Genomic DNA, 26,594 nt, shown 5'->3' with positions numbered 1-26,594 from the left:
AAGAGTTTTCTGAAATTAATGTTGGATTCATTTTTCATCCAACATTGTATCTATAACATACAAAGCAACAAGAGACTGTCATCTAAAGAAATTTCACAGATAACATTATTTTAACAACACTTAATAATTTCTCATGAATGCAATTTTTTACTTAATAGCTGGCATTTGAGTACAAGGAAGACACATGAAAATTACTTTTTAAATCAGGAAAGAAAAAATATTCTGGTAACACAATCTTTTTAAAGCACTTTATTGAGATGTTTCTCACAAACTAGGGGGAGAAATAAGAGAAAAATCCTTATTTTAAAACACAAGTGAAAAGCACCAAAGACAATTCGGCACCATAACTCTGATGAACTCCAGAGTTCCTGGTTTCCAGTTCTTTTCTACACTGTAATTTAGTATTCAAAGCTTTCTGAAAGAACAACAAATCCAGTAACTCCTGAAATGATACATAACAAGCAGTGACACTACTCCCTTAGGTCCATACATACATACTAATATAGTTCACCAAATATAAATCTTCCCTTGTAAATAAACAGATTAAGATTAAATATATGATACCATCTTTTCAGAAACAAGATTATTAGTACCAAAGCAGACTAGAACATGAATGTTACTAATTGAAAAACTCATAATTCCCTTTTTACTTTAGATGGCTTCAAGTGTTCAACAATATTTTAAAGATCTTTTTATGCAGGTTAAAATATAGACTATTTTTCTTTAAGAGAGAAATGTACGAACAGTACCCTTGATTATACCCCTGCAAATAGGGCATTTTCTTAGAGAAGGGGCACATTCCTGGCATACTACCAGATGACCACAAGGAATAAATACAACAGAAACTTCTTTGTCCATACACACTTTACAAGTTCGTTCTTCTTGCAACCTCCTCAATTGTTCTTCCAGTGACAGACCTAATAACAAAAAATAACTTTAGTGAAATTGTTTCCACTTCATTAAAAAAAAAAGGGTAATAGTTCATGTCGGTTTTAAATCTTTGTTTTACCTGAAACATCTTCTGTTGGAATATACTTCATATTCTTATCCACTGAGGAAAGAAAACATATAAAAACCATCACTCTACTAAATACAAAACTGAGCCACCGCGTCTGGCCAGTCCTAAGAATTTCTAAAATAATTTTCCCAACAAACTCACCAAATAAGTTCTTATACAATGGAGAGTCAATTTCTTTTAGACAGTTTTTGAAGATGTTGGCCGCAGCATTTCCTTTAACCAAAATGGTATCAATCAGTTCTCTCGCTTGTAAAGGTATCTGCGTTTTTTGTTTAATAATATCATGTTCCTGTTTATTAATTACATTGGCCTTTAAAAGATTATCCAGGATAGGAAGCACACACGTCAATTGTTGAAAGAGAGCCATTCTGTTCTTCCGAATTAATGACAAATCATCTTCATTAAAAAAAGAAAAAGAAATCCATTAGATTTTAAACTCCTTTAACTATACTCATATAGTCACTAATAACCAACCCTACAAACAATTTAGGCACTAAATAAAGTTCAAAAAAGAACAAAGTAACTTGTTTGCATTTGTAAGTGTTGTTTGGAAAACTTCCAGAGGAAGTCTCTGTTTAATTTTTAAGTCTATATATTTACATGTCCTAGAACTCCGCTTTTACTTTATTTTGTTCCAAGAGATTTGTAGAAGACAGTAAAAATTCCCCCCCCACCATATATAATAATACTCTTATATTTCCATTATATCATTTTACTTTTGTAAGCACTTTCATAGTAATCTGTCTCATTTGATACAGTGATCCTGTCAATTAAACAAGGCAAGTATTACTGCCTCTCATTTTTACATAGGGAGAAAAAAGACTCAGAAAAGAATGAGTGGCCTAAGATCACAGAAAGAATAAGCTGCAGAACCAGGCATCCTAGACCAGTGTTCTTTTCAACACCCCATACTTAAGACGCGGTATTGTAGTATTGTAGGGTTTGAGTTGTCAAGTCAAAACAGACCTAGGTTCCAGCGTTGGCTAGGCCCACTCACTAGCTATGTGTCCTCATCCTTCCCCATACACCTCAGTTTCCTCATCTGTAAAATATACGTAACGGTACCTTCCTCAAAGTTGCAAGGATTGAATAATACATGTAAAGCATCTGGCACAATATGTGGTACATAGTTAACTACCATTATTATTTTAGAAATGTCTATGTTTATAGCAATTAAAAAAAACTACCTAAGAATCAAGCCTGACCTTTTTTTAAAAAGCCAGTGTTTTTCCTTTAATATCGCATCACATAAAACTCCATAGTTAATTTATATTTATGGAATATGGTAGTTCTTTCTTTTGGTATCTGAATCATTATAAAATTTAATTGTCTATTTTCAGACTTTCAAAAAAATTTAAAAAGTACATCTCTACAAAGTACCAGTTTAATGAGAAATAAATTATAAAAACAGAAGTCTATCCCCTTTTACATCTCTCTAGAAGTGAAGTGCTCTATTAATCTCAAAACTATAAAATTCCATTCTGTGACAACTTTTTCTTCTACCTAAATAATTCCTCTCACTGCTAACAAATTTGTTCTTCACCTTTTCAAGATCTCCATGTCATTCCCAATTCTACTTGCACAAGAGCTATCTCCTGGCTTTGCTTCAAATCTCCTATTCTAATCTAGGGAGCAGTCAGGTATTTCAATGAAGTTCTCTATATTAGCACCCTTAACTCATCTTCCGTATTCCTTACTTGGCCTTTCCCCTATTAATACTGCCAAATCTGTAATTCAATACTATTTTCCGACCCATACAAAGTACGAGAAAGTCATAAATCTAAGGTGACAGTGATTTCATATAACCTTAGCTGGATTTCATTACTACTTAACAATCCTTAAATTGACTTTTCTTAGGCCCTTTCTTTCACCAAGTCCCTCCCACTTCCCAAGTCAATCTACCTAATGCTTAAAAAAAAAAAAAAATTGATGTGCTAGGAGCTGTGTTAAAGTGTTTTATTTGCAGTATCTCATTTAATTCCTACAGCAACCCTATGGGAGTCATACTATTATTATCCCCATTTTACAGATGAGAAAGCCGATGTCTGGTTGAATAAATAGCCAAGCTAGTAACTGATAGAACTGGTCACCCAGGCTGGAGTGCAGGGGCATGATCTCGGCTCACTGCAAGCTCTACCTCCCGGGTTCATGCCATTCTCCTGCCTCAGCCTCCCGAATAGCTGGGACTACAGGCATCCGCCACCACGCCCGGCTAATTTTTTGTATTTTTAGTCAAGACAGGGTTTCATCGTGTTAGCCAGGATGGTCTCGATTTCCTGACCTTGTGATCCGCCCGTCTCGGCCTCCCAAAGTGCTGGGATTACAGGCATGAGCCACCACGCCCAGCCTGGAGCTAGAATTTAAACACAAATCTGTTTCAATGTAGAAATCCAGACTTTAAATATTTTGCTACATGGTCACGAAATAAGGTACTCTTAAGTTATTCCTGTCTTTACTTACAAGCTTAAAAAGAAAGCATCTTCCAACCCAATACTCCAATACATATGCAACCTTCGCCTCTCTGCTGGCCCTTTAACCCTGTCTTTTGCACACTAGTCTCGCCAGGCAGTGTATATACTCCTTGAGAGCAACCACTATGATTAGGCACAGTATTTGGCACTGGTGCTCATGCTCAATAAATATTTATTGAAGGAATAAATGATTACTCAAAATATTTGTTTTGAGAGGCCAAGACTTAATACTATCTGGACGAATACAAAAATCAGTTTTCCTGTTATCCTTGGATTGGGCAGGTGGTTCTCATCAAGCCCCAGAATTTCATTGTAAGTTCTATTTTGTGTATGAGGATCACTTAGCAAGGATTAGGGAGTAAAGTATCCTATTAAAAATATGATTTGCAGAAACTTAAAAAAAAAAACAGATTGAAAAAAGACCTGCATCCAACTTTAACATCTTGCTTTTTCAAAACAATTTAAATTTGTTATGTATGAGAAAGAAATGGAATACAGCTCAAGAAAGAGCTTATTATGCTAAAATTCTCTGATTGGCATAAATCAGAGAACCTCATCCGAAAATAAATGTATAGAAAATAGCTGCAGTCAATGGTTCTCAACTAGAAGCAATTGAGAGGGGTAGAAAAGGAGGGATGGTTTCGAAATGACTGGAGGACTGCTACCAGCAGTTAGTGGATGTGAAACAAGCATGTTGTCCTGTAACATGTGAGACAGTCCTAAGAGCTCTATTGAGAAATAATGCAGGTGACTAACATCCCCAAATACCTGATGCCATTTCTTCAGCTTGTTTTTCCTTCTCCTCTTCTCTTTTTTCATCTTCAGCATTAAGAAGTGCTGACACAATATCATTAACTGTTTTATAGTTCTCTCCAGTTGTCAGGATTTTACTTTGAACTGTTTGTTTCACCAGGTCTCTATTAAAGCCCATTTCCAAGGCAGATTTAACCACAGGTGTATTCATCATGACAGCATCTTCTGAAGAACTTTCTCCAGGTCCAAAATGAATAACTATTTGAAAAGAAACATGCTAATATTAAATTCCACAAACATAAACCTATGGAAAAAAGTATCATGGCACAATCTTTATTCATCCTTTACTCTCATATTCTGGTAAAGGAGATGAGCTATATGCATTGATTACCCATAACTCCAATAAAAGTTTGAACTTCATAATGGTCAAATGAGAATACAATTAATATGCTATACTTTTTACAAAACCCACCTCTCTGGCTACATCCTAGACCTACTTAATGAAAGATTCTCTAAGGATAAGAATTAGGAATCTGTGTCTTTTGAATATTTCCCAAATGATTCTGATGTATAGTCATTTCTGGAAACCAATATGCTATACGAACTTAGAAGTGAGAAATAATCTTCTCCAGCCAGGAAAGTGGGGGGAAATCACAAAGACTTCATGGAAAAGTGGCATTAGAGTTTGGACTTGAAGGATGGACAGGGTCTAGACAAGTGGATTGCTGAGGTAGAGAGAATAACATAAACAAAAATGGGAAGTATAGTAAAATAGAAGATCAGTTCACCCAGAAGATGTAGTGAAAAAGTATGGCTTCAGAAGTAATTAAGGCAATATGATTTTAGACAGTGACAGATGCTCTGAAGAAAAAAGTAGTGTAAGGTCATTAAAAGAAACCAGGAAGCAGGAAGTCATTTTAGATGGGGTAGTCAGGGAAGCATTTTCTGCTAAGAGTCAATGCTAGTCCATATGATACTTTTATGAAAAAATACAAAAAGACATAATGCTTCAAGACACTACTGCCATCTTCTGGAAACTTATAATAAACTATAAATATACAATGTCAACAATGTCCCCTCTTGTTCAAACACGCGTGGAATCCGTGTCCGAAGAAATAGCACCAGAACAAAGATTTAAATAACAAGGAATGAGCTCTATTTCACTTTTAAGTGCATGCCTTGAGGAACTACTTAATGTTCAAGATAAGAGACACATTAGAGGATCATTACAGCAATATTTACAGCAGGAAAAAAAAAAAAACAGAAAATAACAGGAATAGCTCTCAATAGGGAATGGATAAATAAAATGCAATATATGCTGGACTACTGTGAAAAAATTTAAAAATATACAAACGAACTAAACTGGTATATACCTAGCCCACGCTACTGAGCTCTGGGTATTAGAAGTTAGAAACAGAACTGTATGTAAGCATCAGAGGGGAATTTGGCATTGCCTACAGCATTTAGTTTTCTTTCCCTTATGAAGAATGTGTACATCTATTACATGTACAATTATTAATACTGGGGGGAAAAAGGAGTGAGCTATGGAAATATCTCAAAGAAGTCTTCTAAGCAAAGAGAATAGCAAGTGTAAAAACCTTAAATTGAGGGAAAAGCTTGACATGATCAAGAAACAGAAAGAAGGTGGTAGAAGGTAAAAAGAGGACAATGCCCAGATGAGCAGAGCCTTCCTAAGAGTTTGTATTTTATTCTAAGTTTGGTAGAATATTATAGGAGTGTTTCAAGCATGCAACTGATAAAACTTGACTTGTGTTTTCAGAAGATGACTCTGGCAGCTCGGTGGAGATGTACTTTAATGGGGTAAACTGGAATCCGGAAGACTTGTTAGGATGTTAGACACAGATGACAGTAGTTTGGATTAGGTTAATAGTGGTGGAGGGCCGGGCGTGGTGGCTCACGCCTGTAATCCCAGCACTTTGGGAGGCCAAGGCGGGCAGATCATGAGGTGAGGAGATCGAGACCATCCTGGCTAACCCAGTGAAACCCCATCTCTACTAACAAAAAATACAAAAAAATTAGCCGGGCGTGGTGGTGGGCGCCTGTAGTCCCAGCTACCTGGGAGGCTGAGGCAAGAGAATGGCGTGAACCCGGCGGGGTGGAGCTTCCAGTGAGCCAAAATCGCGCCACTGCACTCCAGCCTGGGCAACAGAGCAAGACTCCATCTCAAAAAAAAAAAAAACAGTGGTGGAGATGGTGAGATGTAGTCAGATTTGGCATATGTTATGAAGACAGAAATGAAAAGACTTCTGATAGATTAAATACACAAACTAAAGGAAGGAGAGGAATCAGAGATGATGCCTAACTTGAGCCAACTTTTAATGCTAGGAAATGAGTACCATTAACTGAGATGGGGAAGACCAAAGAAGGAACAAATCTGAGGGATGAAGAATGGGGAAGAAAATTTCTGGTTTGGTCATATTAACTCTACAATGTCTGTTACAGCCAAGTAGAGATTTAAACAGTTAGCTGGACATTCCAGCTTGGGGTTCAGGAAATGGAGAAATAAATTTAAGCTGAGGTATGAGGGGTACTCCAACATTCTGAAGTGTGAAAAAGGAGCAGCCAACAAAGGAAACTGTTCAGGACCAACCAGGGAAATAGAAAACCAAGAGTATAGGGTCTGATAAGTCAAGCAAAAAATGTGTGTTAAGAAAGATGAGGCCAAATGCAGTGGCTCATGCCTGTAATCCCAGCACTATGGGAGGCTGAGGCAGGCAGATTGCTTAAGCTCAAGAGTTTGAGACCAGCCTGGGCAACATGGTGAAACACACACACACACACACACACACCTCCCCCCCACCCCCCAACACACACAGAGCTTAATGTGGTGGTGCATGCCTGTAGTCCCAGCTACTTGGGAGGCTGAGGTGAGAGAATCACCTGAGCCAGGGAAGTTAAGGCTGCAGTGAGCCATAATGGCACCTAACCACACTACAGCCTGGGTGACAAAGTGAGACCTTGTTTCAAAAAAAGAAAAAACAAAGACAAAGCACCCAGTGATCATCAAATGCTAATTAACAGGTCAAGTAGTGGATTTGCTAACACGGCAGTCCTTGGTTACCATGACAAGAACAGTTTCTAGTAGAACAAGTGAAAGAATGAAAGGTGAGGAAGTAAAACAGAGTTAAGCATAGATAAATCTTCCTAGGTATTTTGTTGTAAAGGGAAGCAGAGTAATAAGGTAATAGCTGAATGGGGACATTCATTCATGGAAATTTTCCTAGGATTAGCAAAAGTACATTATGTTTATATGCTAACATGAGTGATTCAGGAGAGGTGGAAAAATTGAAGACTCGAGAGAAAGGGTATGTCACTGCCAAAGTAACCTTCTTAACTTGACAGTAGGGGATGGAATACAGAGGACAAGTAGAAGTAATGGCCTTAGAAAAGGGCAAGGACAATTCATCTTTTATGAACAAACAGAAAGAAAAGTACAAGGATAAATTATGTAGCCTAGTGGTTTTGCTGGTGAGGCAATAAAGCAGCTCTCTTTTGGATTCTATTTTCTTAGGGAAGCAAGGTTATAAACTGACAGTAAGGTGGGAAGAGAGTGTTAGAAAATTATCAAGACAGAAAACCAGAAACAGTCATTTTAAAGATTGACAAAGTGATTTTATTAGGACCTATGGTAGAACTGCAGGGCAGCCTACTTAATAGCAGTGGTTATAAATTTTAAGAACAGCCCACACTGCTATCTATCTTTTCTAGGTCCATTACACGGGAGATAGTTGTCATGTACCCAGGTACTCTCCTTCCTATTTTCCAGTACTCTCCTTCCTATTTTCCAGTCAAATACTACCAAATCCTTCATCCAATCCTCCTGAGCCATGGTTTCTAAGACTCATACATCTTGGTCACCTTTCTCTGGTCCAGTTAACAAATCTGCCAATATCTTTCTTGAAATGCTGTGCCACAAACAGAATGGCCCTTTGTAGATGTGACTGGCACATAAAACAGTGGGTTATTACCTTAGCCATTTTAGACACCATAACATATGTATATTACATAAACTGACAGATGTGGCTAACATTAAGCTCTAATCAAAAGCTATACTATTTCCTGCCCTTGCACTGAAATACAACATACCTGACTTAAATACCTAACATCTAGTCCAATTCTTGAATCATATGTGAATTGACGTTTTCCAAATCATGCTAACTCACAGCAAACTTTTCTTTTCTGGAGGGTTTATTATTTGCACCGCTTATTTGGCATTGCTTTGAACTATTTTTTGTTTTTCTTTTGCTTATGTCTCATTTCTCCAGTTGGAATGTCAGCACTAAAGGTGATAAGTATAGCACTAGAACAAAAACTAGTACACTTTTAGGGTCCTCTACAGTGTCATTACACCCTCTCTCTCTCTCTCTCTCTCTCTCTATATATATATATATAATATTTATTAGCTGACTTCCCAGTATTTTTCCCTATGGCTTCAGAAACTCTTTTAAAAAATACATACTTTCATTCTTACCTTTTTTTTTTGGAGACGGAGTTTCGCTCTGTTGCCCAGGCTGGAGTGCAATGGCATAATCTCAGTTCACTGCAACCTCCACCTCTTGGGTTCAAGCAATTCTCCTGCCTCAGCCTCCCGAGTAGCTGAGACTACAGGCACATCATACCCGGCTAATTTTTGTATTTTTAGTAGACGGAGTTTTACTATGTTGGCCAGGCTGGTCTCGAACTCCTGACCTCAGGTGATCTGTCAACCTCGGCCTCTCAAAGTGTTGGGATTACAGGCATAAGCCACTGCACCCAGACTATTCCTAAAATTCTTATAAAAATGTACACTCTATACTTAAAATTATCTCATACATACTTGGTGGGTCAGCATTTTCTTCTCCAGTGGTATCTGAAGTTGACAACAGCTATGAAACAAGAGAAAAGTTAATAGGTAAAAGCAGATATCCCCAACAATCTGAAAAGAACAACACTAAAATAAGCTTACTTTAAGTAAATGTATATGTTCTTTTGAGAACTGAGTGATTTATGACCTTTGCTTCGCTTTCTTTTACCCTAATCACATAGATTTCCTTAAATTTCATGTTATCCCAAATTAGAAATCAAGTATTTCTCTAGTTTCAGAGAAGTAGAAAAATGTATCAGTGGTTTCTCATTTCATTTGGAAAATAAGATTTTAACTGGGTTACTCTCAAAGGGTCTCAGCTCCTAACGAGTTATTTTTTGTTTGTTTTTCTGGAAAACAGCAAAGAGACACTAAAGATCCTTCTCCAATCCCATCACAAATTTGTACAGTGGCAGCATAAATGATTTTTCAAAATAGTAAAAACAAAAAAACAATCTTTTTTAAAAAGCCCTCAAAAATCAAGTTGGTTACAAAAGTAAAAACCAAAGATGTCATTAACATGGATGAAAGTATGTACCTACAGTTAATAAAAGAGAAATAAGCATAATTTCTAATATAGGTTGGTACAAAAGTGATCACGGTTTTGGCCATGACTTTCAATGGCAAAAATCATGATCACTTTTATACCAACCTAATAATATTTTTGTTATTATAAAGCAGAATTCAATGTTGCTAATTTTTAAAATGTATTTACCTGTTCAAGAAGATGAGGATATCTACCTTGAATCTCATCAACAAACTCTTGGCCTTTCATTCGTATCAAGAACTCACACCTAAAACATATGAGGAAAATTATTTTTTAAAATTGTTTCATATCAAATATAACCTGATCATTCTAGAAAAATGGCTTTCAAATCTTTCATTGTACTCCATAGTAAAAACATTTTACGTCACAACCCAGAACACATACATATCTAACAGGAACAAAATTATCATAAAACAATATACATCTTTCTGTGTGTTACATATCACGGTATTTTCTAATTCAATCCATTAACACAACAACAAAAAGAAAAGCGTCTGCACCTACAAAGGGGAACAAGTTGACTCCTGAAGAACACTATTATACACAATTTATTTTGTGCTTAAAGTGAACTACTTAACAGTTTCAGATACTATTAACTCAGTATTCCTAAAATGTGATCTTTCACAATACAATAACTGCTCATTTTTCTTCAATGTTCACTCTTCCATTACATTTGAGCCAGAATCCACTACCTTCCCTCCAAAAAATATGGAATCAAATATTTTTATCTACATATAATATGACAGTGTTTCTCAAATATTTGTTTTTAAACTGATAGGGCTTCTCAAAGATGTTCCAAGAAGTTCACATACCATCTATATCCATTCTATTCCTTTTGTTTCTTCAATAAATGATACTATACAACAGAATATTCATATGTTAAAAAAAAGGAACACTGACCTATGCCCATATTATATGCAAAAATAGTAAAAATGGATCATATACCTAAATATAAAACCAAAAACAACAAAACTTCTAGAAAAAGCCTTGTCTTTATTTGTCTTTACATTGGGTAAAGAATTATTAGACAAAAGACCAAAAACATATTCCACAAAAGATAAAATTGATAAATTGACATCATCAAAATTGAAAACATCTGCTCTTCAAAAGACAATGTTAAAGAAATGAAAAGCCACAGACTGAAAGAAAGTTTGTGAGAGTGACATCAGCAAGACAGCAGACTAGGAGACATCAGCCTTCTTCCACCCACAAAAAACAACAAAGAGACAGCTATACACAAATACAGCTCTGGAAGAACTCACTAGCCCAATCAGCCTACAGCAATACAGTGGGAAAAAAAAAAAAAAAAAAAAAAAAAGGAGAATAACCACACAGAAAGGACTGCTGGGAGATCTGCTTAGCAGAGACATCTGGAGATGGCTAAGAACAAGGGGTGAGGGCTACCTGTATCAGTCATGTGGTGAGTGCCATTACAGTCCTCAGTGGCAAAGACTGCTAGGCTCCTTCCCAGAGCAGGTCCCTGGAGACCTCCGATAACCCTCAAGATAGCCACAGACTTCCTGCAGGTTTCACAGTGAAGGACCCTATAGTGTTCATTGATGCCAACCCCAGTAGCCTACTTTGCAGAGGACACTGACAGCTTTCACCATTAAGGTAACCAGCACCCATTGCTGCTGTGAACCCCCTGGAGAGGGAGACGCTACTGCACTCCTCACCCTGAAAAAAAGCAGCTCTTGCACTGCCCAGACAGTGCAGCCCCTCACTCCCACATATGCCCCAGACCCCAGAGCCACAGCTGCTTCACATGTACCTTCATGTAAGACCTTTGCTCTGTGGCTGCTCTAATCACACACTCTCCAGATCCCAGCTCTCTGGCTGCTCTGCACACCTGCACTCTGCACCCAACTCAAAGGCTGCTCTATGTGCACCCACATCTGAGGCACTAGAAGCACCACTGCTGCAGGCTAGTCAACATCCTGAACCCCAGACCCGCTGTCTTTCTGCAGACACTTGCACTCCAAACCTTGGCTCTGTAGCTGCTCCACAGGTGTCCACGCCATCAGAGACATCAGTGCTGCCACCTCCACCAACACAACAAGCCCAAAGCCAGAACCTGTGCCAAGAAGAATCCCCTTGGCCACAATGTCTCCCATGGGAGAAAAAGTGATGAAGAGGTCCCCAGCAGCCTCTGCCACTATAGACCAAAAAAAGCCTTGCTGCTGGTATGGATACCTGCAGCCTTGGATGTTGAGGACCCCTGCAATCCTCACTGACAATGATCTGGGCTAATGGAGCTGCATGGAGTTCACAATGCTGGGCCTTCCACAGAGCCAGAACCACCACACCTACTGGCTGGCACCCTCACCCTCACCCTCACCCACAGGCAAAGGTCTTTGCCCACAAAAAAAACAAACAAAAAAACCACACTAATCTGTAATGTCTAGAAGTAATTCTTCCATCAAATACACAGATAACACAAGGCCACAAGAAACAGAAAGAAAAAAAAAAAAAGAAACATGACATTACCAAAGAAACACAGTAATTTTCCAGTAATCACCCACAAAGAAATGGAGATCTATGAACTAACAGATAAAGAATTCAAAATAATTGTTTCAAGCAAACTCAGTGAGCTACAAAAGAACACAGATAATGAAATAAAAAAAATATACAAACAAATGAGAAATCAACACAGAGATTAGGAATAATAAAAAGAAACAAATTCAGGAGCTGAAGAACATAACAACAAAAAATGTAATAGAGAGCATCAATAGCAGACCTGATCAAGCAGAAGAACCTGTGAACTCAAAGGCAGATCATTTGAAATTATCTAGTCAGAGGAGAAAAAAAGAAAAAAAAAGAATAGTGGAGAAAACCTACCTGAATTATAGGACACCATCAAGTAAAACAATATTTGCATTTTAAGAATTCAAGGCCAGGCACAATGGCTCACACCTGTAATCCAGCACTTTGGGAGGTTGAGGCGGGTGGATCACATGAAGTCAGGGGTTCAAGACCAGCCTGGCCAACATGGCAAAACCCCGTCTCTACTAAAAATACAAAAATTAGCTGGGCATGGTGGTGCACGCCTGTAGTCCCAGCTATGTGGGAGGCTGAGGCAGGAGAATCGCTTGAACCTGGGAGGTGGAGGTTGCAGTGAACTGAGATCATGCCACTGCACTCCAGCCTGGGTGACAGAACAAGACACCATCTAAAAAAAACCCAAGAAAATGAAAAACAAACCCGAGAATTCAAGAAGGAAAAGAGAGAAAGGACAGAAAGCTGATTTAAAAAAAAAAATGCTGAAAACTTCATAAATCTAGGGAAAGATGTCCAGGTACAGGAAGTTCATAGGACCCCATAAAGATTCAACCCAAAGAAGACTTCACTGACACACATTATAATGAAACTGGCAAAAATAGAAGATGAAAGAGAATTTTAAAACTGTAACAGAAAAGAAACTCATCTTCTACAAGGGAATCCCTATAAGACCATAAGTGGATTTCTCTGCAAAAACCTTGTAGGCCAGGAGAGAGTTGGATGATATATTCAAAGTGCTGAAAGACAAAACTGCCAGACAAGAATATGTATCCCAGCAAAGCTGTCCTTCAGAAATGAAAGAGATATAAACAGTCCCAGACAAACAAAAGCTGAGGGAGTTTATCACCACTGGACGCGCCTTACAAGAAACGCTGAAGAGTTCTTCAAGCTGAAATGAAAGGACACTAATTAGCAACATGGAAACATATGAAAGTATGAAACTCACTGGTAAGATAAACATATAATCAAATTAAGAATATTCTAAATTTGTAATGGTCATGTGTAAATTACTTAATTCTAAAATACAGGTTTTTAAAAAAAAGTATTAAAAATAACTATAGCTTCAATAATTTTTTCATGAATACACAATATAAAATGATGCAAATAATGACATCAAAAACATAAAATATGTGCAGGAGGGTCTGAGTAACAGTACAGTTTTTTAATGCAATTGAAATTAAGTTGTTAGTGCTTGAAACAGACTACTATAACTGTAAGATGTTCTATGTAAACCTCCTGATAGCCACAAAGTAGAAACCAATAGTAGATGCACAAAAGATATAAAGAAATCAAAGCATACCACCACAGAAAATCATCTAAACACAAGGGAAGACAGCAAGAGAGGAAGAAACAAATAACCTGCCAAACAATCAGAAAACAATTACAAAATGACAGAAGTCTTTACCCATCAATAGTTACCTTGAATGTAAATGGGCTAAATTCTCCTATCAAAAGATAAAGAGCAGCTGAATGGATAAAGAAAACAAGATTCAACTACAGATTGTCTACAAGAGACTCAATTCACCTTTAAGCACACGCATGGGTATAGGAAAAAAGATATTCCATGCAAATGGAAACCAAAAGAGAGCAGAGGAAGCTAAAGTTTTATCAGATAGGGCAGACTTTACATCAAAAACTGTAAAAAGAGTCAGAGAAAGTAATTATATAATGAGAAAGGGGCCAATTCCACAAGAGGATATAGTATCTGTAAATATATATATGTACCCAACATCAGACCACCTAAATATATAGAGAAAATATTAACAGATCTGAAGACATTAATAGATAGTAACACAATAATAGTAGAAGACTTCAAAAATCCTACTTTCAATAATGGATGGGTCATCCAGACAGAAAATCGGTAAGGAAATATTGGACTTCAACTATACATTGGATCTAATGGACCTAACATACAGGTTGAATATTCCTTATCTGAAATGCTTGGGACTAGAAGTGTTTTGAATTTTACATTTTTTGGATTTGGGAATACCTGCCTTATGTTTACCAGCTAAGCATCCCTAATCCAAAAATGCAAAACCAAAAATGTTTCAAAGAGCATTTCCTTTGAGCATCAGGTTGGTACTCAAAAAGTTTTAAATTTTGGAACATTTTGGATTTTGGATTTTTGGATTAGGGATACTCAACCCTTATACAGAACATTCCATCAAACAGCAGATAATACACATTCTTCTTAAGCACACAAGAAAAATTATCCAGGGTAGATCATGCAGCAGGTCACAAAACAAGACTCAACAAACTGAGGGAGACTGAAATCCTATCAAGTATCTTTTCAGACCACAATGGTATGTAACCAGAAATCAGTAACAGAATGAAAGTTGGAAAGCTGACAACTATGTGGAAATTGAACAAAATACTCCTGAATAATCAAGGGGTCAAAGAAGAAATCAAAAAGAAAATTTAAAAAAATCTCAAGAAATATTAAAATTGAAATGCGACAGCAAAATGTATAGAACAAATGCAGTTCTAAAAGGAAAGTTTATAGCAATAATCGCCTATATTTAAAAAAAATCTTAAATAAACACCATAATTTTACATCTAAAGGAACTAGAAAAAGTTAGCAGAAGGAAATAACAAAATCTCATGAAATAGAGACTATAAAAACAATAGAAAAGATCACTAAAACTAAGAGCTGGATTTTGAAAAGATAAGTAAAGTCAACAAAGCTTTAGCTTGACTAGTAAAAAGGAAGACGAAAATAAATAAAATCAAAACCAAGAGATGTTACCATTGATAACAAAGAAACGCAAATGACCATAAGAGACTACCATGAACAATTATTCACCAAAAAACTGCATAACCTAGAAGAAATGGATGCATTCCTAGAAACTTGTAATTTACCAAGACTAAAATAAGGAAGAAATAGAAGATCTGAAAAGACTTATAACTAGTAAGGAGATTGAATCAGTAGTCATAACTCTTCTGACAAAGAAAAAGCCCAGGAACAGATGACCTCATAGCACAGTTCTATCAAGAAGAAGAAAGAAGAAGAAAGGAAGAGGAGGAGAAGAAGGAAGAGGAGAAGGAAGAGGAGGAGGAGGAAAGAAGGAGGAAGAAGAAAGAAAAGGGAGGAGGAGGAAGAAGGAAGAAGAGGGAGGGAAGAGGGAGTAAGGGGGGAGGAGGGGGGAATACTTCCAAACTCATTTTATGAAGCCAAGCATTACTCTGATACCAAAGCCAGACCAGGACAACACAAGAAAAGAAAATTACAAGCCAATAGCCCTGATGAGCACAGATGCAAAAATCCTCAACAAATACTAGCAAACTGAATTCAGCAGCATACTAGAAGAATCATATATCAAGTGAGATTTATCCCTGAGATGCAAGGATGGTATGACATATGCAAATCAATAAATGTGATACCACACATTGACAAAATGAAGGATAAAAATCATATAACCAGCCAGGTGCAGTGGCTCACGCCTGTAATCCCAGCAGTTTGGGAGGCCAAGGTGGGTGGATCACCTGAGGTCAGGAGTTTGAGACCAGCCTGGTGAAACCCCATCTCTACTAAAAATACAAAAATTAGCTGGGTGTGGTGGCATGCACCTGTAGTCCCACCTACTCGGGAGGCTGAGGCAGGAGAATCACTTGAACCCAGGAGGCAGAGGTTGCAGTGAACTGAGATTGCACCACTGCACTCCAGCCTGGGTGACAGAGCAACACTCCATCTCAAAAAAAAAAAAAATAATAATAATAATATAAACATCTCAACAGACACAGAAAAAGCATTTGACAAAATTCAACACCCTTTCAGGATAAAAATTCTCACCAATTTAGCTATAGAAGGAATATACCTCAACATAAGGACCGTAAATGGCAAGTGCACAGTTAACATCATACTCGATAATGAAAACCTGAAAGCTGGCAGGGTGCAGTGGCTCACGCCTCTAATCCCAGCAATTTGGGAGGCTGAGGCAGGTGGATCACGAGGTCAGGAGTTGGAGACCAGCCTGGCCAACATGGTGAAACGCCATCTCTACTAAGAAATTACAAAAATTAGCTGGGTGCAGTGGCACGCACCTGTAATCCCAGCTACTCGGGAGGCTGGGGCAGGAGAACCATTTGAACCCGGGAGGTGGAGGTTGCAGTGAGCTCAGATTGCGCCACTGCATTCTAGCCTGGGCAACAGAGCAAAACTCCATCTCAAAAAAAAAAAAAAAGCTTTCAGCTTTTCCACTAACATGAGGAACGAGACAAGGGTGCTTACTCTTGCCATGTCTATTCAATATAATACTGGAAGGGTTAGCCAGAGCAATTAAGCAAGAAAAAGAAAAAGGCATCCAAATCAGACTGGAAGAAGTCAAACTCTCTCTCTTTGCAGATGACATAATCTTACATATATAGAAAACCCTAAAGATACCACCAAAAACAGTTAAAACTAATAAACCATCCAGAAGTTGTAGGATACAAAACCAACTTACAAAAGTCAGTACTAACAATGAACTATCTGAAAGAGAACTCAAGAAAGTAATCCCATGTACAACAGCACCAAAACAATAAAATACTTAGGAATAAATTTAACCAAGGAGGTAAAAGAGAAACACAATGAAAAACATATGACACTGATAAAGGAAACTGAAAATGACAGAAATAAATTTTTAAACAATCTTGCGTTCTTAAATTATAAGAATATTGTTAAAATGTTCATACTACCCATAACATTCTACAGATTCAATATAATCCCTACCAAAATTCCAATGACTTTTTTATCACAGAAACAGAAAAACCAATCATAAAATTTGTACGGAACTTAAGGCCCAGAATAGCCTAAGCAATCTTGAGAAAAAACAAACAAAAAAAACAACTGGAGGCATCATACTTCCTAATTTCAAGCTATATTACAAAGCTACAGTAATCAAAACAATATGATACTAGCATAAAAACAAAGACATACACCAACAGAACAGAGAGCCCAGAAATAAAGCCACATATACAATCAATTAATCTTTAACAAGGGCACAAAGAACACACAATGTTGAAATGGTAAGTCTCTTTAACAGTGTTGGGAAAACTGGATATCCAACACCGTTTTTATGTAAAACAATAAAACCAGACCTCTATCTTATACCACCTACAAAAATTAACTAGAAATGGATTAAAGACTAAACATAAATCCAGAAACCATAAAATTCCTTAAAGAAAATGTAGGCTAAAAAGCTCCTTGGCACTGGTCTTGGCAATAATGTTTTGGGTATGACACCAAAAGCACAGGCAACCAAAACAAAAATAAACTGCGACTACATCAAGCTAAAAAGCTTCTGCTCAGCAAAGGAAACAATCGACAAAATAAAAAGGCAACCTACAGAATGGGAGAAAATATTTGCAAATTATACATTTGATAAGGAGTTAATATCTAAAATATTTAAGGAACTTATACAACTCAATAGAAAAAAAAAAAAACCCAAATAATTCAGGTTAAAAAACGGGCAAAGGACCTGAATAGAGATTTTCCCAAAGATATACAAATGGCCAACAGGTACATGAAAAGGTGTTCAATGTCACTGATCATCAGGGAAATGCAAATTAAAACCAAAATGAAATATCACCTCCTACCTGTAATGATGCCTTATTATCATCAGAGACAAGAAATAACAAATGTTGACAAAGATGTGAAGAAAAGGGAACCCTTGACCTTTGTTGGTAATTTACTACTGTCATTATGGAAAACAGCATAGAGGTTGCTCAAAAAACTAAAAATAGAATTAGCATATGATCTAGCAATCCCACTTCTGTGTACATATCTGAAGGAAATGAAATCAGTATCTCAGAGATATCTCTACTCCCATGTTCAAGCAGCTATATGGAAACAACTTAAGTGTCTACTAAGGGATGAATGGGGGATGAGCCTGGCCAGGTGTGGTGGTTCACGCCTACGATCCCATCCACTCCAGGTGGATCACTTGAGATCAGGAGTTTGAGACCAGCCTGGCCAACATGGTGACACCCCGTCTCTACAAAAACAGAGTAATTAGCCGGGCATGATGGCAGGTGCCTATAATGCCAGCTACTCAAGAGGCTGAGGCAGGAGAATCGCTTGAAGCCAGGAGGTGGAGATTGCAGTGAGCCTAGATGGTGCCACTGCACTCCAACCTGGACGACAGAGTGAGACTCCATCTCAAAATAAATAAAATAAAATAAAATCCTACCATCTGCAACATGAACGAACCTGGAAGGCATTATGCCAAGTGAAATATGCCAGAGAAAGACAAATACGACCGGCCCTTGAACAACACAGGTTTGAACTGCACGTTTCCATTTACACCCAGATTTTTCTCAACCAAATGCAGATCACATTTGCAGATGTGAAACCCACATATTTGGAGGGCTGAATTTTGGATGCACAGGTTCTGCAGAGTCAACTTCCGGACTTCAGTATGTGCGAATTTTGGTATACATGGGGGTCCTAGAACCAGACCTCCGAGCATACCAAGGGACAACTATACTGTATGGTATCCAAACTCATAGAAACAGAGAGTAGAATGCTGGTTGCCAGGGATAAGGGGGTAGGTGAAATGGGAAGACGTTGGTTAAAGAACACAAACTTTCTGAGGATCTAATGTACAGCACACGGTGACTATAGCTAATAATACTGGACCTTATACCTGAAATTTGTGGAAGAGCATCTTTTAAGAGTTCTCACCAGAAAAAAATAAAATAAAATAAAAGAAAGTTACTACATAAGGTGATGGATTTACTGAGATTAAAGATTATTCCCAATTGAAATGTGGGCTGGGCTCAGTGGCTCATGCCTGTAAGCCCAGCACTTTGGGAGGCCAAGGCAGGCAGATCACTCGAGGTCAGGAGTTTGAGACTAGACTGGCCAACATAGCGAAACTCCATCTCTACTAAAAATACAAAAACTACTGAGTGTGGTGGCGTGTGCCTATAATTCCAGCTACTCGGGGCGCTGAGGCTTGAACCCAGGAGGTGGAGGTTGCAGTGAACTGCCATCTTGCCACTGCACTCCAGCAGTGATAGGTGATGGAATGCGACACTGTCTCAAAAAAATAAAAAAAAGGAAAAAAGAAATGTGTTGTTTTCAGAGAAGCATTTACAAAACACACCCCTACATCTTCTCCCTTAATCATTTAAAACAAAACACAAGTTACAAAAATAAAGATTTTGATTTTGTTTTATAAGGTACAAAATGTAGCAGTTCCAACACTGGAATTTGGAAGCTGTTTTTGTCTTTGATACCACAACATGAATTAAATTTCAAATTAATGTATATAATGCCGTAGAGCCCAGCATAATTAAGTCATTTAAAAGTCTGATAAAACATGCTTTTTAATTTTAAACATAATTAATAATTTAGTCATTTTTCAGTGTAAAAAAGTCAAAATTTATCTTGATATATTATGAATATTAATGATATAACTTTAAAATACAACTTTTAACAATGTACTGATCCATAATAAAGTATTTGTTACTTCAAGTTTCTTTTTCATCATATATCATACAAAATGACGAAAACTTTTTAAATTTCCTGAAGGGGTTCAAGAGATTCTTCATTATTGTGAAAGACACTCACAGGTAAAAACATAATCTGTGATGTATGATTCCACTTATATATGATGCCTAGAGTAGTCAAATTCATAGAGACAGAAATAGAATGGTGCGGCAGGGGGCAGTGGCTCACGCCTGTAATCCCAGCACTTTCGGAGGCAAAGGTGAGCAGATCACTTGAGCTCAGGAGTTCAAGACCAGCCTGGCCAACATGGTGAAACCCTGTCTCTACTAAAAACCCTGTCTCTACTAAAAATACAAAAAAATTAGCCAGGCGTGGTGGCAGGCACCTATAATCCCAGCTACTCAGGAGGCTGAGGCAGGAGAATTGCTTGAACCTGGAAGGTGGAGGTTGCAGTGAGCCAAGATCGTGTCACTGCACTCCAGCCTGGATGACAGAGTGAGACTCCACCTCAAAAAAACAAATAAGGGCTGGACGCGGTGGCTCACGCCTGTAATCCCAGCGCTTTGGGAGGCCGAGGTAGGTGGATCATGAGGTCAGGAGATCGAGACCATCCTGTCTAACATGGTGAAATCCCGTCTCTACTAAAAAGTACAAAAAATTAGCCAGGCGTGGCAGCGGGCGCCTGTAGTCCCAGCTACTCGGGAGGCTGAGGCAGGAGAATGGCATGAACCCGGGAGGTGGAGCTTACAGTGAGCCGAGATCGCGCCACTGCTCTCCAGCCTGGGTGACAGAGTGAGACTCCGTCTCAAAAAAAAAAAAAAAAAAAGAGAAAGAGAATGGTGGTTGCCAGGATGTTGGGGAATGGGATAATGGTGAATTAGTACTTGATGGGCAGACAGTTTCAGTTTGGGAAGATGCAAAGGTTCTGGAGATGGATAGCGGTATAATCGCAGAACGGTTAAGAATGTACTTAATGACACAGAACTATACACTTAAAAAATGGTTAAGATGGTAAATGTTATGCCTATTTTATCACTATTTTAAAAAATTATCTAGGCCAACCCCTCCTCATTTTACAAACAACGTCCAAGTTCACATAGCTACTCAATTACAAAGACAATTTAATTCTATTTCTACTAATAACACTGCCCCTAAATTATTTCTAGGCTATAATAAGAAAAGACACTGCTAGAGACAAAGTGGCTAAAAGGAGGTAAATGACAGATAAAAAAAGAAAATTGTACAGAAAAAATAATTTACAATTACAATTAAAATGGGCAGTCAGATACGCTTTTTTCTTTTTCTTTTTTTTTTTTTTTTTTTTTTGAGACAGAGTCTTGCTCTGTTACCCAGGCTGGAGTGCAGTGGCACAATCCTGGCTCACTGCAGCCTCCGCCTCCTGAGCTCAAGCGACTCTCCTGTCTCAGCCTCCCAAAAAGCTGGGACTACGGCCACGCGCCACCACGCCCAGCTAGTTTTTGTATTTTTAGTAGATACGGGGTTTCACCATGTTGGTCAGGCTGGTCTCAAACTCCTGACCTCAGGTGATCCACCTACCTCGGCCTCCCAAAGTGCTGGGATTACAGGTGTGAGCCACCGCGCCCATCTAAGATATGCTCTTAATACATGGACTTTTACATTTGACTTATTCCTGCATCCATTCTATGTCCCTTCTTGTTTTCCTGTTCTTACCTTTTTCTAACGTCTTTTTAATCTATTTTATATGTCTTTGTAATCCTTAAGTACTCTTTAAAGGATGGGAAATAAATAAAATGTATGGTCATACTTGTAACTGACTTACAAAAGTACACAGAAGACTGCAGAATATTTTTCAACAAAATAATTAAAGTTAAAATGTGATCTTTTAGAAGGATAATTCCCCAATGGCATAAAAGAGGCTTTGTTATAATTTAAAGGTAAACAAAATCATGTAGGCATGCCTACTTCTTTTAAGCACAGACTTTTTTGTACAAATACCTTTTTCAAAACAATTACCTTGGAAACCACTTGGCATGTTCTACCCATGGATCATCTCCAGATTCCCAACACCTCAAGCCACCATCACAACAAAAGCATTTGACATCATCATTGCGACCTTCAGGAAAAAAAAGACTAAATATTGAAAACACGTATCTTCTAATATGTAAATTAAAATAAAATGACAAAATGTATAGTTATTTGCTTCTTACCCACATAATAAAAACCAGCACTTGCAAGCTGCTCAGGCTGAACTGGAACACTAGATGGCCAGTACATAAATGTTCTCATTCGAGCTGCATGTGTCTGCATGCTCAGATTTGAAATGCTAAACCTCAGAGTTTCTAGAGAATTTTCCAAAAATGGACAGTTGGGAAAATGCCTCCGGTGTTCTGACATAGCATCATCCTTTGGTTCCCAGTTACTGAGCTTCCCACCACAGGCAAAGCAGGCTACCCTATCTCCAGGTCCTATATAATAAAAACCAGCTCTTGCCAATTCTGATGGTGACAAAAAAGTTAATGGCCACATATGGTAGGTAAGAAATCTGGCTTCTTCAGTACTCATTGCATAACTGTAGGGGTTAGTCCTCGATGAAGAGATGTCTTCAACTGCTCTAGAATTAAGAGGGTTTGGAGAAAGGCTGGAGTAAGAACCACTGAACAAGCTACTATGTTCCAAGGTGGGAGATAATGAATGTGCAAAACTGTTTCTCATTGGAGACGTATTCTTAGAGGTGGATCCCAGACTAGCTGAAACCAGATTCTGAATAAAGCTACAGCTAGGATATAGCTGTTTATGCTTTTGAATAGGACTGTCTCCTAGTTTCCAGTTATCCAGCATCAGGCCACAACAGAAGCATTTGACCTTGTCATTCACACCAGTATAATAAAAACCAGCACGAGCAAGACTCCTTTCTGAGACAGGCACCCCGGCGGGGAAAGTTGAATATGTAGACATTCTGTAGAGTTCACAGGAAAAGTCATACTTCATTTTTTGTTTGTTGCTGTTTGTCCAATCTGACAAGATCGTGCTATCTTCCATTATACTCTTAATGTTTTGATACGAGGGACCTGGGAAAAGTCTTTGGGAGGCAGTTTTGTGCATGAGTAGGTGATAGTACTGTTTGATAGCTAAAACATTCACATGAAATTTCTTCACATGAAATAAGATTTTTACCACAAAAAGAAATCAATGATAGACTCTTATGTAGAATTTACTACACTTTCTTTACTGGATTTATCTCAGTTTATATTCAGGTAGTATGAGTATCTCTCTGAATTACCAAGATACTACTTAGAACACAACTCTCTGGGGTTGTAGTAACTCTTTTAGGTAACCTAAGTGCTATTTGTTCATAATCTTGAGTAATACTAACCTAAAGCCCTGAAAGGTGGATGCACTTCTGAAAATGTTAAAACTCCTTGATTTTTCACAGAGATTTATATTATCAAAATTCTAAGAAACTACAGAATACCTAAATTATGCCTTTTATTTATATTTGGTTACAAGCTATGAAGCCTGAATAACAGACCAATTACTGATTATGCCACAAGGTAAAAAATTATATGCAGGCTTCTTTCCCCATAAGCACTTTAACATGACAACCCAAAAAATCTCATTTTATTCCAATAAACAAAAGTAATTAAAACCTTCATATGGTCACACTATTTAAAGGCTAAGTTCACACAGCTTATCATCATAGTATTTACTTAAGTGGGCTAAATTACTTCAGCTGACAACTTTTGGGGAAGTCAATACCCACAAGCTTTGTTGAACCTGTGCCTGCTATAGTGCTTGATGTCAAATGAATTTGGCTTGAAGTTCACAAACTGTAAACTCTATCTTTGTTAAATATCATTTGTATTTGTTTCCATTTCCTGCAGCATCCTGTTGACTTTCTTCCTAACTTTGTATACCACTATTATTCTTGATCAACTGAAGGTATTTTCTCCATAAACTTAGTTAGCCATAAAATTTCCACAGCACACTTTTTACACTGCATTTAAAAACTAAATAACCTGTTCATCATTTAAGGACTATTCAGCTATAATTATCAGTCATGTTGTAAACATTAATCAATTTATCACAAGATAAAACTTGTCCTTTCTAGTGTTATCAGAAACGCCTAACAAAATATTGTATTACCAAAAAAGTACTGCTTAGCATAAAGTATCAGCAATCAACTCTACTAGCCTTCTTTCTGAAAACTCTTCAATGTTTTAAAAATATAATTCATACACAAAATTACACTCCATAGAATTCAAACTATATCCCTTTATAAAGTTTCGAAATCTCCATAATGGGATTTATTACTGCAGGGGGACAAAATAGGGATAGGGAGATTCTTCAGGGTTGTAAATCTGAAAAGAAAAAACAAAAAGTATTTTAGAAAACTGTATTTGCATGCCAAATAGAACTTACATACTCTTCAATTTATTCAGAAAAGTCTAAGAATAATTCACACTTTAGATAATACATCTTAATTCCAGCAATTTGTCACAACTTTCTAAATGAAAAAGCTATTAATTAAAATAAGTAAATGCAACATACTCCCCATAGCACTAACTATACGTGTCTTTAAAACGCACAACTTTAGAGACAGATGGAAATTTTCACACAGGAAACATTTTGTCCTTGCTCTCCTCCCCTTTTCTGGCCTAAAGGTAACTCTGGCACTCTGCTGGAGGCAAAGGCACATTGGTTAAAAAGACAGAGACAGACACTCCACTACACCCTGTCAGCAGCAGTACAGCAGGAATTAAGACAGCAACGTTAGTTTGTAATATCAAGTCTCTCCACGACTAGGAAAACTGCAGTAAAATGTACCACGAGTTCACTAATATAAACTCTTAAACTCTGCCATTCCCTTACAATTTCAAAGCAACGACCACAGAAAGCAACTCGAAAACAAAACCTAACACAGTGGCCTGTGAAACAGTGGCTCCGGCACTACGACCACTGGCATGATTGCTTTAATTACACCCGGTCTTATATCCTATCTTTAAATTTAAGATTTTTATCTACGTGCACCGCACTGCTGCATTCTCTTTACGCAAATTGCAGCTGGGCAGAGGATAGGATGGAAGGGAAAAGAATAGAAACTATGGGATTTACCCAATAATTTCCCAGAGTTGCTTCTCACAATACACAACAGACGACTACTGGAATGACAGAGCGCAGTGGCAACTATGAAATATGAAATATCGCCGCCACCGAAATATCTTCGTTTCAATGTATTACATTAAAAGAACGCCGAGGGCTAAGTTTAAAACCTTGCAAAAACTGCGAGAAAACATCTTGGTCAAAGTCCAAGGGCCAGAAGAGTGGGCGGCGGCCAGAGGAGGCTTGAAAACAAGTCATTTTAAAAATCGCTTTGACTGCAAGTCTCGAAGTTGGGGCTTCGGAATCCAATAAAACCTTGGCGAGAGTAGAAAGCAGAGAGCCCCCGGCGACCCTCGACCCTTGGCCGAAGGGCCTCAGGCCCTGTCCTTCCTCGTTCGGCCGCCACATCAGGGAAGTGGGCCCCCGCGGGCCCTCGCGTCCCCACCCGCCCCGCGCCGCCCGAGCCCGGAAGGAGCAGCACTCACCGCACTGCGGGCGCAGCAAACACGGAAGCTGCGCGGCTGCCTAGAGGCCTCCTCAGAGCCGGGAATCAGCTGCGCCGACAAGGAGATACGGCCCGCTCGGCTCGGATCAGCCCGGGCGCTCCCGAAGCCCGCCGCCCCATCCGGGCTCACTCCGTCGCACGATGACGTCAGCGCGCCCGGCCGAGGACCAGCGTTAGCCGCCGCGCGAGGGCGCCCGGGAGGCTGGGGCCGGAAAGCGGAACCGAGAGCGCTTTCCGCCGTGGGGCGATGAACCTCCGGGAAAGACGCTGGGAGGCCCAGGGACGCCCGGCGCAACTGGACGCTCATCGGGAGTCATGGGGTCGGCCCTCAGGGGAACGGGGACTATCCGTATCAACTCGGTGTTTGTTCGTTTTCTTCACCTTGCGGTTTGTGCCCCCTCCACATTTCCTCTCTGTGCCTACCATTCTCCTGGGGGACGTGGCAAACCGTGAGCCGCTGCGTTTGACTTTTGGGAAACCCTGCGGAAACGCCCTGGCGCCGGTGGTTTTGCGCGTCCTACCCTGTGTCACCTCAGGGTTATGATCTGGCCCCTGGCAAGGCTCCCCAAGTGTGATGCCTCCCCCCGTCGAGATGACTGCATTTTGAGGATGGAGTCAGTCTGGTGGCATTTTTTGCTTAAGTAAACAATTGTAACCGTTTGTGTAGCATCAGCGTTCAACAGCTGCCTGTGCAAATCGAAAAAAGCGAAACGTTGGAAACTAGGAAGCATCAGATGAATAATTCTGAAGACTTGATGTCAACGGGAGTATCTTGTTTTTAAACTTTTGGTTTTCTGTTCTGGAGACAAACAGTTCATATGCACTAAAGAAAAAAGTGTCATTATTTCAGATGCTCATTGCCAGCAAAGAGAACTGTATTGCAAGTCAGGCTTCACTCCCAGTATTTTCTGAATGTTTCAATAAAATGAAATATATACGTGTGCCTGTGTATTGGTGTACATGCACATATAATTGTACGTAAACCACAGAGGAGCCCAATTTTTTTTAATGCTTAGGTAATAGAAAATTTATAAATAAAAACCCTTGGCTTTTGCTAGTCATGGACCTTTTGTATCCCCCCGCCATACTCCCCCAATAGTGCTGTAGACACAGTGTCGTGCAGTAAATGTTTGTGGTATGACAG

At 38.6% G+C, this 26,594-nt stretch overlaps 1 protein-coding gene across 2 annotated transcripts; it reads right to left on the bottom strand.

The window, feature by feature from the left end:
• Nucleotides 1-234: 234 nt before the first annotated feature.
• BIRC2 (baculoviral IAP repeat containing 2) lies at nt 235-26,500 on the bottom strand. Of its 2 annotated transcripts, none has more exons than XM_019036730.4 (9): nt 25,431-26,500; nt 22,053-24,203; nt 21,859-21,958; nt 9,822-9,900; nt 9,080-9,128; nt 4,258-4,500; nt 1,160-1,414; nt 1,010-1,051; nt 235-917 (listed from the first exon to the last, which is right to left on the bottom strand). In XM_019036730.4, the coding sequence occupies exons 2-9, from the start codon at nt 22,945-22,947 to the stop codon at nt 724-726; spliced, it is 1,857 nt and encodes a 618-aa protein (XP_018892275.2). In that variant the 5' UTR covers nt 22,948-24,203; nt 25,431-26,500; the 3' UTR covers nt 235-723. The 2 variants fall into 2 exon arrangements, with proteins under 2 accessions (XP_018892275.2, XP_055212107.2); XM_055356132.2 differs by having other exon boundaries at nt 24,958-25,608.
• Between the last annotated feature and the right edge of the window lie 94 nt (nt 26,501-26,594).

This window comes from Gorilla gorilla, chromosome 9 (assembly GCF_029281585.2).
Source record: "Gorilla gorilla gorilla isolate KB3781 chromosome 9, NHGRI_mGorGor1-v2.1_pri, whole genome shotgun sequence".
Classification (NCBI taxonomy): Eukaryota; Metazoa; Chordata; class Mammalia; order Primates; family Hominidae; genus Gorilla; species Gorilla gorilla.
This window is presented reverse-complemented; position numbering and strand designations above follow the sequence as displayed.